Genomic DNA, 15,749 nt, shown 5'->3' on the forward strand with positions numbered 1-15,749 from the left:
CCTTGGGTCTTCACCGGTCGATGTCCACTGTGCTCCTCTCCTGCAAGTTCAGTGGCTGTAAGAGGCCATCTTGGGGGCCTTGTCTGTGTCGGTGTTCTGGGAGGCACCAGCATTGTCCTGCCGTGTCCCATAGCAACAGGTCCAGAGTGGGCACCCAGAAGCAACACCTGTGCTGTATGATGACCTGTCTGTGTCACGGCCTTGGCCCCTTTCTGGTCACAGCCATGCAGGCCCTTCTGCCCGGTGCCCTATGGGTAGGTCATGTTCTGGCCCAAGCACTCATGGTCTCCGCATAGGAACACACAGGCTCCCAGAATGCATTTGGGCTTCTTACCTGGTTTACCCCCAAGAGCAGGGCAGGCTACCATGGCAGTTTGAGGATGTGCTAAACCCTTGCCTTTTCCTATTTCTGTGCACAATTCAAAAATATTGTTAGTTCAAAAGTTGCCCCACCAAACTATACCTTGCTGTGGAGGTGACAGCACCCAGGAGCCCCGATCCCTGTCTGGGATGTGTGGCCCGCCCCATCCTCTGATCTGCTGGGAGATGCCTCTCCTGGTGCTCAGGCAGAGCCACACCTCCACAGGTCCACCCCCGTCCATCCCTCCTGACCTTGAGCTGTTCCTGCCACCCCACCATACACTTACTCATCATAAATTCCTTTCTTCCTTACATCTTTCCCACTTTCTGAACCCCTTAGCTTGAATAATCACAGGGAAGAAGAGATTGGTGAAGATTGAAAATGAGTGGAGCTTTTGAGGAAGCTGCTTCCAGTGAAAGAGGGGTCTACAGGCCATCTCATTGGCCAGATGTTCCTGTCCTACAACATCTGCCTCAGCTGAGACCTGAACTGTGTGGTCCAGAAGGCAAGATGTTGCCAGGGTGGGAAGTCAGGGGCAAGGGTGTTCATCCGGGCAACATTGTGTCAAGGACAGCAGAGGTGTGGGATTTGCATCAAGAGGTTATTAGTAAGGTTTCCAGAACAGGGTGTGCTCCCACTGAGATCCAAGGATCTAGTGTATTTTGGGAGTAACTGGTCCGTAAAGCTTGGTTTCAAATGAGGAAGTGTAGGGTCCCGTTCAAGTTCCATGCACTGAGGCCCCACTCACAGGGACCTCGGGCTGAGTGACCCTTACTAACCCCATGTCTTTCCCCTAGATTAGAGGGTCCACCCCAGGATGTAAATACCCCATACCTGAGCACAGTAGGGAGAGCGTGACTTTGGGAATGAGCATGCATGATGTCCCCTTAGGTCCTCTGAGTATTTAGAACTTGTGAAGAAGTGAGGTGCTGCTCCTTAGATGTCACTTTCTGACTCACTTGAATGTGAGCACGTACTGAGGTCTCACAGAAACACCTAGGGAGGCCCCTCCCACCTTTGCATGGTTGCATAGGCATTGCAGATTTATGAGGAAGCACTTCATGTGAGTCCAGACATCTTCCTGGATGCATTTGAGTACAGATGGGACTATTGTCCCTGCACAGAAAGTTGGTGTGTTTTGGAGGATGGAGTTTTATCACCCACACCAGCTGCTTCTGATCCTGTTGATGCTTTAAGTAGCTCAATGAAACTACTTTAACTACTGTGTGATTGTGGATTCCACTTTCATTTGCTTTTTCCTTCTTTTTTTTTTTTTTTGCAGCTGCTGTTCCAGGGCAAGAACCCAGGTGTGGTCTGGGAATTCTCACTGCTGAGGTCCGGTGCTGAGAAGAAGCCCGCAGTGCAGCCTAGGTACACGTGGGCCATTGTGCGCTCCGAGTGCTCCGTCTCCTGTGGAGGGGGTAGGTGCCCGTTCCTTTGTGGGGATCCTGGGTTGAACTGCAAGGGGTTTGTTGGGGCTAAAGGAGCCTCCCAGGGCTCTCCATGAGGGTAGCTGTGACATTCCTGAGGGGCTACGTGGGTACAGTGTCTCTGAGTGACTCTAGGGAACCCCAGCTACCCTCTCCATGTTGTCTGTCAATGCGGCCTTGAAAGAGTCAAGTCACCTGGTGTGCCGTGTCCACTGCCATCTCCTTTAAGATTATCTTAAGGATGGTCTTGTGACTTGGGATCACTCAAATGTAATTCGCCATCATTACCGGAAACTTTGGTGATGAGAAATAGAATTGTGCATGCATAGTGCAGTGATACGGAGTAGGATTTTTATGTCTAACTAATCTTGTTCAGGAAAGAGGAAAGAAATTTACCTTTCAGTTATATACTTAAATTAACCCAGAAAATATTAATTTTATAAAAGTCTCAGTGAGAATGGGGAGGAAGAATTTGTCAAAAAGAGTTGGCTTTGCCAACTTAATCTCATAAATGCTATGAGCCTGTGTCTTATTTAATAAAGGTAGTTCCACTAAAACAATCTCAGCTAGAGCCATTAGGTTCTGTCTGATAAAGAGTAGTGACTGAATACTTGCAATTTTAGGAAAAAAGTAAAGTACATCTGATAAAGCAAACAAGTTTCCAAGAGGACAAGCACATGTCAGCTAATACATTCCTAGCGGACATTCACTAGATACACTAGATGTCCACTGATAATTAAGACTTTAGCTTGTACTGTGTTTAAGTAAAAGAGTACACAATGACAAACTTGCATAATCTAAGAACTCCTACATGGAAAAATATGAAACAAAGTGAGTCTACATAGTCTTAATAGCTGACATAAGTGAATGAAGAAAACAAAGGAATATTGAAAGGTTAATAAAAAACATAATGATCTAAAGTGTCAAGAACACTGGACGTACCTTAGTCCTTGCCATTATACGTAGAACAGGCAATATTTAAATCTTGGGCACCCATGAAACTACTGATTCAGAAATCAAAAGCTTTCTATGGAGAAATATGGCTGCTTGTGTACAGAGGAGGGCAAGCAGCCCTCCTGGCCACGAGAGAATTAGTGGGACTGCCTACACAGCAGGCTGTCCAGAGAAGTCCTCCTTTCTCTCCTTCAGAAAAAAGTTGGGCAAAACTATATGGCCCAGGCTTCTCTGAGCAACATGCGAAAGTCAACTTTTAATCATTATTTTCTCCCTTTCGCTTCTGATCTTACAGCCATAGCCACACTTTGGTTTTCTCTCTCCCTACTGAAGGCCATCTAATAAATAGTGTTTGACTGGAATAAAAATTGAATAGTGAGGCTTTACATTTACGTGAAGACATCTCGGGTTTTAGAACTCTGTTGTTGCACGTTTTCATGTGTGAATCCCATGGGAGCTTCCCCGGGGAGTGGCCGGGAGACAGCTGTCTTCACCTTACCTATTTCCCTGGTATTTCTAGTGCTTGTAGCCCACCTCCTTACCCTGAGGGAATAATACTCCCATGGAGGGTTCCTGTAGGAAATCAATGTAAAGTCCACTTCCCAGTCACTTTCCTTAAAAGGTTCATTATAGTCCGTGAATGTGAAGTTTGTTTTCAATTTTGATGGAAAATCAGGGTTTCTCAGTTCAGAAGGAAGTGGAGGGCAGGAGGTCAGTGCCGTCCTCCTCCTGGGAGCTATAGCTCCTTATAGAACCCTCTTGGTGGAAACTCAGCCCCTCTGCACCTCTCTAGCGACCCCTCCCTGGCTGTGTGCCTGCTCCGCAAGGGACACGTTCCCCAGTGGTAGCCCACAGAGCCCCTTACACAGGCCCCTGCCTCTGTGTGCTGTGGGCATAAAATCTCAGTTTCACTCTTCTTCTCCCTCTTGCCTCCCTCCATGTCTTCCAGAACTGTCTTACTTTCTACATGATCAGGTAAAAGAAAGCCTTCCTTGCCATTTACGGAGCACCTACTCTGTACCAGCACACGCTATCATGTCTCAGCAGGGTTCCCGTAGAAAGTAATTGGCCAAACAGTGCTCAAGTCTGGCTTCAGCAGAATATCGGGACCTGCCTTTCATGCCTGTGAAGTGCAGTAGTTTTGTGCTGATCAGTGCCAGGGAGCCACTGTCACCATCTCAGAAGTCTCGGGATTACTATCCCCTGTTCAAGTTCTACAGAAATCAGAGGTCTGGAGAGTCTCCCAAGATACCCCAGCGGGTACCTGGAGCAGCCGACCCGCTATCTCCTGGGCACGTGTTCATCCAACCTTGCGCACACCCAACGTGGGTGTCATACACATTCCACAGCAACCACAGTGAGGGGTGTGGGGCCAGGAAAGTGTCCCGTGGAGTGCAGCTCACTGCTTCCTTTCCTAGTGTTGCACTTGTGCAGCGATGGTCCCTTGAGGGGAATACCAAAGTGTTAGTAGAGAGGGGGGAGGCCACCTGCCCTGGGGGCAGTGCCTGCTCCGTGACCGTGAAAGATTAAGGCAATCACGTTCGGGTCTACTGTTCAGTTTTTCTTTGATCTGTGTTGGTGGACTTGTCCGATTTCCTCCCACAGCCTTAAATCACATAGCTCTTCACTGAGTGTTCATTAAAATGATTATTTTGAGAGAGACACTTATTTCCCCAGACATCACGTTATTATAAGCGGTTACTTTGACTGAATAGTTTATTAGAATTTACTGTCTCTGCTTTCTGAACGTTGAGAATTTCAGGATTTGGTAATAGCGAATGACATGTCTTTTACAACGAAATCTTTAGTTATTTTAAGTCAGCAAAATTCTTCATCAGTTTTCTGGCTGGGGCCTTCTGAGTTCTACGAGGTTATTTAAACCCTGTGTTATCCGAAAGGAGAGTATTTAGCTGTGTGAATGAGAAACCTCAGAGGGTGAAAATCGAAAACCCGCATCATTCTTGCCTTTTCCACTGGATGAGAGAAGCACCACCCAGCAGATGGATGGGAACGGCGTGTGATCACCGTCTCCTTTCTCGGTGGCTCAGTGTACATCATTCCCCTTATGTCTGCAGATTTTATCCTTTTAAGGTTTCGACTTGCACAGACTTCCGGTGTGCTGGGCTTGGAACGCAAAGCGGTGCACATCTAGGCCGCTTCCATCATTTAGCTATTGATTCCACCTTCTTTTCTGGCAACCTTGTTTTTCCCTCTTCATTTCTTTTCACTTTTTTTTATATGATCCCAGTTTTAGTTCGAGATCCCTGCTTGTCAGAGCCCAGGCTGGACTCTCCGTGGTTCTCAGGCGTCGCGTGGGCCCATGGACTGGAATGGGCCAGGAGCCCAGGGCACTGTTGGGAAGCAGCTTAGCCAGCTGTGTCTGTGGCTGGGCTGGGATTTTGGTCAGGGTGATGACTTTACTGGGCCCTTGTTCTCCTTGAAAAGGCTCCATCTTTTCTCAAAATTACGTAGCTGCAACTTCCCAAATCAGCACCTGCGATTCAGTTGGTCCTGTGTATTTGGAAAGCTGATCAGAAGCCTCTGTCTCAAGGGTAAAATGAAGCACCGACCACAGCTGGGTTTAAGGTGCGCTTTTCCACCCTCCCACATGTTGTCCAATTTCTGGGCTGAGGCTTTTCTTCCGAATAAAGATATTCTTCTGTTTTAAGATACAGGTTTCTCAGGCAAATCCTAAAACTGGCTTAAAACTGGCTAAACTAACCCCTCTCGTTATAATTTTTCCATAGTAGTCTCTTCACCATCTATAAATATTCCTGGGCTTAAATTTTCATTTAGGAATTAAATTTGAAAACAGGAATAAACTCATTAGCGTCTCTCCCCACCCACGTCTTGTTAGTATCAGTTCAGTCATTCATTCTCTTACTTAGACAGTGATTGCTCAGACTTCTTAACCCATCTGGGGAGAGGCAGGAGGCCTGGGCTGAGCTCCTTCTACCTTCAAAGTGGGCAGCGTGGGGTGGCAGAGTTGCTGCTTTGCCTGAGCGCTGTTTCCTGATTTCTTAGTGGGCATCTATGCATCTCACTAAGGCATCCAGTGCCTCCTCCGGCAGGTCTTTCTTCCACGTGTGTGGCATTTGGCTGTCTTCTGAGTTTATGAAGGAAAGAAACAATATACATCAGCCCTGTCATGGAGCACACAGTCTGGAGGGGACTCTTCCAGGAGTGTGTGTGAAAGTGCAAGGTTGTGAGCCGGGTTGTGTGCAAGGATCCAGGGGCAGTCAGACTGCCCAGCCCATGGCGCAGGACACATCACAGTTCGTCATGGGCATCTCAGGTATGGTCTGTGTCCCATCAGAGCAGCTGCACCAAGATGCCTCTTCCAGAGTGGCGGTGCCTTTGGTCCCTGCCACTCCACTAATGAGCGCAGACCTCCAGTGTTTTGCACAGGTGCTGCTTCCAGTCAGGTCGTTCCCATCTTCGCTCAGTATTCTAGAATGTTCTGAAGCTTGGAGTCAGAGTGCCTCTCCCAGTCTTAGATGGACCTAGAGAGTGAAATCACACAGATTAGCCTGGTTCTTTCCTCCTTGCCTTGGCTCCCTTTGACCTGGTCAACTGCAAATGCCTTCTGTGGCCTTCTCCAACTTCCTCATGACATATAAATTACATCTCCATCTCCAATCCTATTTCCTTAAAACAAAAAAGCAGAGGAGAAGAAAAAGTTTTGTCCGTGAACACTTTTCCCAGGGGCCTGTGCTGCATGACGTCCGTCCCATCCACATGTCCACTCCCAGAGTCCAGGGGACCACCAGGAAGCCCACCTGTTTGTAGGAGCAGGAACCCTTCCGGTTAAGTACCCATCCTGCCCCTCCCTCGGCCCCACACTAGTCAGAACCAGCTCTCTGGACCTGCTGAGGGGTGTCCCTGTGCTGTACACTCTGCACAGTGCCGACCTCAACAGTGGGTCACAGGGCCTGCAGCAAGGTGCACATCCGCCATCGTTTGAATGTGGGCTGCTCCCCAGACTCACAGGAGCTGAATCCTCCAACCTTATGGTAAGAGTAGAAGAAGGGTCGACGTCTAATCCCACCACAGTGTTTCGAGGAGAACATTTGGGAAATGACAGGGCTGGATTTGCTCATTACGGTGAAGCCCTCAGTTAAATCCTGGTGGCTTTACAAAAAGAGAGAGAGAAACCAGATGTGGTTCCATCAGGACGTGATACAGCTGAGGATGGAGTGGAGTTACAGAGCCAGTGCCATGCTGTTTGTTCATCCAGCCTCTAAAACTATGGGCTAAAAACCTCTCTTCTCCATAAGGCTATCCTGCCTTAGGTTATTCCATTATAATACTGGGAAAGCTGACTACTGAAATATCTCATTACCACTTTGACAGGATAATGCTATCAGGAAAAACTAGGGAATTGGGCTAGATTACTCTTAGGCAGCATATCTGATCAGAGGGGCTGGGAATTTAGCTCAGCGGCAAAGTGCCTGCCTGGCAAGCACAAAGTTGTGAGTTCAATTCCTGGTTCCAGAAGAAAAACGAAAAACAAAAACAAAAACAAAAGAATATCTGATCAGACACAGCAAGATGCTACAGACAACCGTAAGTGACCACTGTCACTACCTTCGGAGCTCTGGTGTGTGTTAGGATACCCTATGCTCAAGGTAATCATGCCTGGCACAGCTGTCACTTAAATACACCAGGGTTGTTCAGAATCTGAACCCCATCTGGGGTCACACACAGGCTGGCACCTTGAGTTGTCATTCTGCTTCTGACTCGCAGATTTGGAAAAGCTCCTGAGTGAACTCAGTTGTGTGAGGCATGCTTCTCAGGAGATGCACACATTTGGGGAACATCTTTCAGTGCTCTGTGTATTTCTGCTTACGAGATTGGTTTGACTTCCTTATTTTTCTTTATAAAAAACAAAAACACAGAGAAAAGGGTAATGCTCTTGGCTACAGCTAGAATTCATTCTGTAGTTAGAATTATTAAAGACTTTGAGATTCTTTAATAAACTTGTAGTTCTTAAGAATGAATGCTCCTCTTTCAGAATTTTTGGCAAAATGTGAAGATGTTTAAGTGATTTCCAAGGAGCTGGCCAGAGCTGATTTCTGTAAAAAGATGAAAGTCATTTCTGATCACATTGCTCATTAAGCTCGCCAGCTTCTCTGACCAGGAGTCATCTCTCCACAGTTAATGATTATTCTCTGTGAATTTCTGACTTTATTCTTTGGATCTTCTACCCTTGCCCTCTCCTATCAATACGGATTTTCTTTAAAACATTGACCAGCGTGATTCTGGCATCTCACAGACAGTGACTTTTCTTTCTGACAAAGTTCAATGGCTGTGAGCCGTGATGAGACATCATCTATCTCACAGTGTGCACTAGTCAGAGAGATAAAACCTGAGGCTCCATGAATACTCAGCCAGATGGTGAGGGGACCCCGTCGATGCAGGGCTCACCTGACAGCACATATCCACAGCCTGGTGGGGAAACAGACCAGCGAGGGCCCAGCACCGTCACACATGTAGCTGCTGCATATGTATCTTCATCTTCTCAAAATATTAGACATTTGAACACAGAGAAAGAAACATTTAAATTCACTTTTATGTCTATTAGTGTTTATATTGTGTGTTAGGGTTTTCCAAAGAAACTGAACTGTGAGATATATACGTGTTCATGTACGTCATCATATATGTGTTTAAATACGTGTATAAATAAAAGACAGGAACCAGGAGAGCCTGCAGAGTCCCACAGTCTGCTGTCCCCAGCCAACGAGCCAGGGATGGGTGGTGTGACTCAGTCCAGTGCAGAAGAGGAGGAAAAGAGGAGGATAGAGTAAGTCCCAGAGACACAGAAGCACTGGTGTCAAGTGCAAGACTTTAATATGTTAGGTCCAGGCAGGCTTGGAGCCCAAGATATGGATCATGCAGATTACATGCATATTGTGAGCAAAAGCTCCCCATTAAGGATCCCCGCCCCCTAAAAAATCCTCTTGGAAACAAAAGACATTGTGCAGAAACTTGACAGTGCTTTCTTTGATTAACTTAGTTCTTGCCACTTTATCTGCAGGTTAGGTGGTTGCATGGTTGGCTCACTGGTGGGCATGGGGTTCCCGGTGTGCAAGAGAGGGAGGGCGTGTGGAGGATTTGGAGGGAGGCCCTAGATGAGAACTGGTCTGACCTGGGCACAGTCAGGAACGTGGAAATTCAAACGCTGTTGGCCAGGCGGATGACTTGGATCTTCAGGTTTGTAAGCCAAGCAAAGACCATCTTATCTACTGTGATTCCTTCGGCCTCAGATTAACCAAGAAATGTGCTTCTGTAAAGCACAACCCAAACCTCCTCCCTGTGTCCACAGCCTGCGACCCTCCCAGAGTGTATTAGTTTTGGGGACAAAACACTTGATATGTGCAACTTCAAGGGCGAGAGGGTTATTTTTGGCTGACAGTTTCAGCGGGTTCAGCCCGTGGCTGGCTGGATCCAAGGCAGCACAGCACGATGGAAGGACTGGCAGAAGACAGCTGCTCCCCCATGGCAGCCAAGAAGCAGGGCGAGAAGAGGGAAACCGAGGAAAGAACATACCCCTCCAGGTCTACCCCAGGGACCCTTCCCTTCTGGCCAGGTGCCCTCAAATGAGACTTTCAGGGGGCATTCTACATCTAAGCCACAACCCCAGGAATTCAGGCATGAACTTCCTGGCTCATGCTGGAGAGCAGAACTGGGTGTGGTGACGTGGTGGGGAGGGTGGTGTCCAGACTCCGGTTTCCACTGACGGGGGCCTTTCAATGGGCTCCTCACGCTGTGTGCTTCCTCAGCTGGCCACACAGGCACTTATGCCAGACACCTAGACCTCTGGCTTAGTGGCCTCGAGGTCCCGTCTGATTTTGTGCTGGGGTCTGCATCAGTCCACAACTCCTACGATGAACCAAAGGGACACAAAGGCCAGTTCTACCATGACCCTAAGCAACACCTTCCTTCCCTTGCCCCTTACACATCTCCACGCCAGACCTCCCAGGGACAGGTGAGCAGCAGGCAGCAGGTGTAGGGAGAGACTGTGGGCAGGTGGGGCCTCCTGCCCTCCCCCCTCACTGCCCAAGTCCTTGAGCCCCACCTGCCCAACTGTCACCCAGCCAGGAGGTCTCCATGCTGGCAGTATTGCTCACTGCAAATGCCATACAGAAGTGAACGATAGAGACAACTGTTCTCCATAGCATCACCCTCGATGTGACACCACTGTGAGCATCTCGGTGTAGCTACTCTTTCTCCCAAGCCTGAGCCCCGTGAAAGGGGCATCTGAGGTGAGCACTGCCACATAACGTGCACCCTTCCTTTGCAAGGCATCCTCCTCCTGGATGCCCGAGGGTACCCCACCTCTAGTGGGCTAGTGCACATTCTTGTATTTAATGTCAGGTATGTTGCATGTATTTATATTTAAGCAAATTTATTTAAAAGTTACTCGTGCTTTCAACAGACTGTGGGCAGTGAATGCTTCCACACCCCAAAAGTTTTCTTGGAAAGGGCATATGGTGGCTCCATTTTGGAAGGAGTGTTTCAGAGGTTCCTAAACTCTAAGACATTTTTTTGGGCAAACCCTGCCTACATACATGTGCCTGTGTTCGTGCATGCACATGTGTGCTTGCACATGCAGTTGGTCCATTCACAGACTCTCAGGAGGAACAGTACCTGAGAGCTGAGTGACGGGTTTATAAAGATTCTAATTTTACCTTCGTAAGCTTCAGTGCCTGCCACTTCAAGGTTACTTTATGAGAAATCTTGCAGAAAGTAACTGGGATGCCATTGGCATCCTAGGGCATTAGGCCACCAGCAGCATCTCTGGGAAATCCTTAGAAGTTCAGGTTTGGGAGCCACAGCCCAGGACTGATGAAGTTACACCCCTGGAGTGGGGCTGTCCCTGTTCCTGCTGGGCACTCAGGGTGGAGAAGCCCTGGGACGTGAGGTTGCTGTCCACTGTGTTTGCAGCAGACTCCTCCTCCAAGCCCATCCCCCGGTCCCCTGCCAGTACTCCACCCAGAAACTTCTGCAATCCCTGGTTACAGAGAGCCCTTCCTGGTCCTCATCATGGTCAGGAAGTTTATATTTGTAATCCCATGAAAAGTTATTGGAATGCTAGGGAGTTAATTCCAATCTATCACTTCCAGTGCAACCCATGGCGAGAATAAAGACACTAAGGCACATTTGCAGTTATGGGGAGCCAAGGGGTCCTAAGTCCAGTCATAATGATGGCTATACAGAACAAAGGCCTCCACCCCGAGCTGAACCTGGGTTTTATTAATTTGTAAAGAAGGGAGTGGTTTGAGGATGAGTAACTGTGAGAATGGTGGGAAGTAGGTGAGTACTACGAGCTGGGCTAGGTAGGAGGCCTGAAATCCCCTCTGCAGTATGTAGAGTGAAGGATGGGCAGAAGGAGTAATCTGCATCACACAATTGACATAGTAGCTAATGTTCTGGGGTTGGTGCTTCAGCTCTGATGTGGAATCTCTTATGCCCTGGGAAGTCATAGACTCTATCTCGAGGCTCAATCCCAGCCAGTTGTTGCTCTCCATCCCACCCAGCTCACACATGTTTTCTTTGCAAGCTATGGGGGGCAGGAAAACACTTCCCTGTCACCTTGCTTCAAAGACTACACATCAGCACCTTAGCTGGACCAATTTGCATTTCTTAAAACCAATTGAAGGGATAAGGAAAAGTCCTAGCCGACTCTGTTCATATCAGTACATGGAGATAGGGCCAGGTTTAGCCAAAATGGAGACAACTGCACTTCCTTCAAGGAGAGTTGTCCAGATGGTCATCCACACCTGGTGTTAGGAATCAGGCTAGGAAAACAATTGCGGGGTGGGGAGCAGACAGGGGATAGCTCCAAAGGAATGGCAGTAACTTTGCAGAGCCTGTCTTAGCTACTTTTCTCTTTACCAAGACAAAATACCTGAAACTCAAAGCTGAAGGAGGAAAGGTTTATTTTTGCTAAGTTTGTAGAGACTTACATTGGCTGGCTCCAAGGTAGGGCGGCGAGGCAGAGGGGCATGGCAGAGGAGAAACAGTCCCTGGCATGGCAGGAAGGAAGCAGCAAGCAGCCTTCTTTCTGTCCCTTGATATTCCATTCAGATCACAAGCCTATTGACTGGTGCCACCCACACTCAGGGTGGGGCTTCCATTGTCCACATCCAGAACTATGCTAAGCCAGTTTAGTTATCATGCACCCTTAATCCAGTATCACACAAGCATACAGACAGTTCCCAAAAGCCCACCTACAAGCTCAAAAGCCGTAACACTAACATTAAAGGGCAATTGAAAAATCCCTCCCAGGGGCGTGGCAGTGAGGTTGCCTGGTCCTTCTCTGGAAGGTGAGTGAAGGCAGATTCATGGGGAAGGAGGGGAGTTGATGATGGGAATTCCCTGGAGAACTCCCAGGACTTCAGCAGAGCCTGGGGGTCATTAGCAGACATTGACGCATGTGATTGTAACCATGGTAACTTTTTAGGAAGAGGTAAACAAGTTCTGTGAGCAGAATCCAAAGTGCTGTTGATCTTACAGATTAAAGTCAGCACTTTAACAACCCTCAGAAGCAAGTCATGGACATGGTGGCGATGGGCTCCACATTTCTTCCTGGCCCCTCTGCACACCCGCGGCAGGAAGGCTCTGCCTCTGTGACTGGGCTTGCTTCACCCGCCTCCCACCGACGGTCCCTGTCCCCAGCCTTCCACCTCTTCCTACCCTGTGGGGCTGCTGCTTCTCCCCAGCCCAGTCCTACCCTCAACGCCTTGCCAACTCCTCACCTCTGAGTATCCTCTTCCCGCTCTGTGTGCAGCCCCCACCCTCCTTTTCCTGTAAATGTGCTCCTCTACCTGGAAGCTAGCTCTTCCTTCTTTCCTTCCTTCCTTCCTTCCTTCCTTCCTTCCTTCCTTCCTTCCTTCCTTCCTTCCTTCCTTCCTTCCTTCCTCCTCCTGTCCCTTTCTGCTTTCAGTGGAAACCTTTCATGAGAGTCACCTGCACTTCCTGCTTCTGTGTGCTCTTCCGCAGGGCCTCAGGGGGCCTCTCTGTACCCTCATCTTTGAGCACTACCTAGTTGAGAGTCCACACAGGCACCAGCTGCCAAGGCTCTTCCTCCCCCTCCCCCACTGCCCACCACACAGCACCCAAGAGATAAATGTAGTGCAGAGAAGGAAATCGCAGCTCAGTGATCCCGGTTTTACACCTGTGACTTGGAGACCTCACCTCCAGGGATGCCGCTGGAAAGTGAATCGGGCCATCCTCCCCGCAGCCTCCCTGCAGGCTGGCTGCCCTGTCTCTCGTCTCTCACCATGCACTGAGCACATGGGGTCGTGTGTGTCTTAAGCACCCTACCCTGTCTCTGCTTTTTGTTCTTTTTTTATTTTAAAGAGAAAAGAAAGCAAAACAACAGCAGAGATAAAAACAATAAAAATGATACAGAATTTGAAAACAAGATGATAGGAATTAACAATGGTTGTTATATTACATATTGTTTTCAGTGAAATTGCTCAAGTTACCAGATGTAAGAATGCAAGATTGACCAAACAATTAAAGGAATAAAAAATAATAAATGACTCTCAGTAGCCCTACACCTGAGCAGCTGCGGACAGTTCTCCTTGTGGCGCCCATCAGAGCCAGTTCACAGCTTCTCAGCCACAGGGGTCATCGTTTCACCTCAAAAACCTCTGTGAGCTGGGTGTGGTGGTGTAATCCCAGTGCTCTGGGAGGCTGAGGCAGGAACACTGCAAGTTTGAGCCCAATTTGAGCAACTAAGTGACGTAGTAACACCCTGTTCTAAAATAAAAAGGCCCTGAGTCCAATCACCCAGTACATTAAAAAAAATAAAAAGACTTTAGTCTGTCCAAATTCAGGCTTGATTGTTTTTCAAGTTACCCAAGAATTTCTAATAATCTATTTGCTCTGTCTCCAGCTTGCCTCCTTTTCGAACAGTCAGCAGACCACGCTTAGCAACTGTTCTCCAGTTTTCTAGATACACAGCTGTAACACACTAATGCTCTCCTGCCTGTAATTTTCATACCACTTTTATTCTTTCTGTATCCAGTTGTGTAAACCTGTGTCCTCAAAAGGTTTTTGTTTGTTTTATTTAAAGAGAATAATAATAATAATAAAAGAGCAATAGCAAAATACCAACAACATACGCAAAAATAAAACAAAGCAAAAACAATAAAAATGATACAGGGTTTCAGAACAAGTTTTGACTGATACAATTCTTTTCTTATTTTTGACCTTAAGGAAAATATTTCTAATATTTCCCAAAATACTGGCTACTGAGCTTATATTAACATATAAATACTTTCATAAATAGATAAGAAGAAATAGATATAAACATTCTCAGACCCACACACTAACTCATGCAAATTTACAAATATATTGATGTGACAAAACATTCATGTTACGTTTCTTTAATGTTTTTATCAATAAGAGGAGGTTTACCAATAAGGGGAACTTTACACATGATAAAGTTCAAGCTTGTGCTTTGATTCATATGGTGGTAAAATACAGAACAGAATTCCCTAACTTTGAAACATTCTTCCATTCTTGTTGTGAATCATTATCTGACTCATCATCTGCTGATTTTTTAGTGTGCTACTTGATCCTATTCTCTCCTAATTTATTTAATATTTTTCACATTAACACTCCTAAGTATTACTGATAAAGCTGTGGCTTTCTTCTATGCACTAAAATATACTAAATCTCTTTCTTTCAATATTAGAAGGCTTTCTTTTCCTTTTTCTTTTTTGTTCTGGCACAATTAAGTAGCTTTGTTATTGTCTGTTTTTAACATTTGGTAGAACTTACAATTAAAGTGTATGGATTTGTTGCTTTCTCAGAAATTAGGTTCAGTAAGTGTTTATTTATGGATGATATCTGGACTCTGTTAGTTTGTTTATCCCTTACGCAGTTAATTTTTCTAATTAAGAAAACTATGTTTTTCCATGGATGCAAGCTTTTATTTTTATGTATTTGAACTGAGCACTTCATTAGATTATGTTCATATATTAAACTCAGTGCCTCATTAGTTTATTTTTCTTTGTCCTACATATGGATTTTTTAATTATTGCTTCTTACCTATCATATTTATGCTTCTTACTTGTATTCTTTAAATCAGTGTATCCCTTATGGTTGGGGTCTAAAACGTCCACCAAAGGCCAACCAATGGATTCATGAGGGCATCAAATTCCTTAATGGCTTGATTTACTGAAGAGTTTGTAGCTGATGCAGCTAACGGGAGGTGGCACCTATTTGAAGTGAGGGGTCCCCAGGACATGACCTTAGCAACCCTGTCTCTTCTACTGGCCCCTCCCTCTCTGCCTTTTTGCTTCCTGGTTGCCAGGAAGTGATCAGATTTCCTACTTCACACCCTTCTATCATGATGTTTCTGCCCTGCCGTGGGCTTAAAACAATGGAGCCAGCTTACCATGGAGTGAACCCTTCTAAACCATGAGCCAAAAAACAGCTCTTTCCTTCTTAAAGTTGTTCATCTTAGGAACTTGTCAAACTGACCAAGCTATATTAGTGACAGTTCATCCAGGAATTGTAGCAGGAAGTATTCACATAGGAAGTTACTTAATTTGGGGATTGCTTACTATGTAGAAAGACTGAAGATGCAATGGTCACAAACACAGACCTGTAACTCTTACAGTTGCTCTGGCTTTTAAGGAGCCGAGAAATCCTGGAAAATTCTAGAAATCACTAATGATGAGTCCGGCTAAGCCACGTAGGAGCAGTGATGCGAACCTTTACATCTCCACAGCCCATGCCAGTGTCCCCCAGCAGAGATGTGAGGCTGCTTCTTCTCACTCTCCTCATTGTTCCCAGTCTGGTGCTCCTGCCTCCCACTGCAGGACCTAAGTGAGTAACTCAGAGCGAAGAGATACAGAAAATGCAGTGCCTCGGCCGGAGATATTGTTCAGTGGCACAGACCCTGCTTGGCAGGTGTGAGGTCCTGAGTTCAATTCCAGGTACAGAAAAAGAAAGAAAAGCAGAGAGAGAGAGAGAGAGAGAGA

The 15,749-nt window shown here is 46.7% G+C and overlaps 1 protein-coding gene across 1 annotated transcript in view; it reads left to right on the plus strand.

The window, feature by feature from the left end:
- Adamts16 (ADAM metallopeptidase with thrombospondin type 1 motif, 16) overlaps positions 1 to 15,749 on the plus strand; it is a gene marked incomplete in the record, with an annotated part of 153,491 nt that overhangs the window by 92,954 nt on the left and 44,788 nt on the right. The window contains 1 exon segment of the mRNA XM_013505868.1: positions 1,644 to 1,782. Within this exon segment, the coding sequence (XP_013361322.1) occupies positions 1,644 to 1,782 (139 nt within the window).

Source organism: Chinchilla lanigera, unplaced genomic scaffold (assembly GCF_000276665.1).
Source record: "Chinchilla lanigera isolate Chin_1 unplaced genomic scaffold, ChiLan1.0 scaffold00103, whole genome shotgun sequence".
Taxonomy (NCBI): domain Eukaryota; kingdom Metazoa; phylum Chordata; class Mammalia; order Rodentia; family Chinchillidae; genus Chinchilla; species Chinchilla lanigera.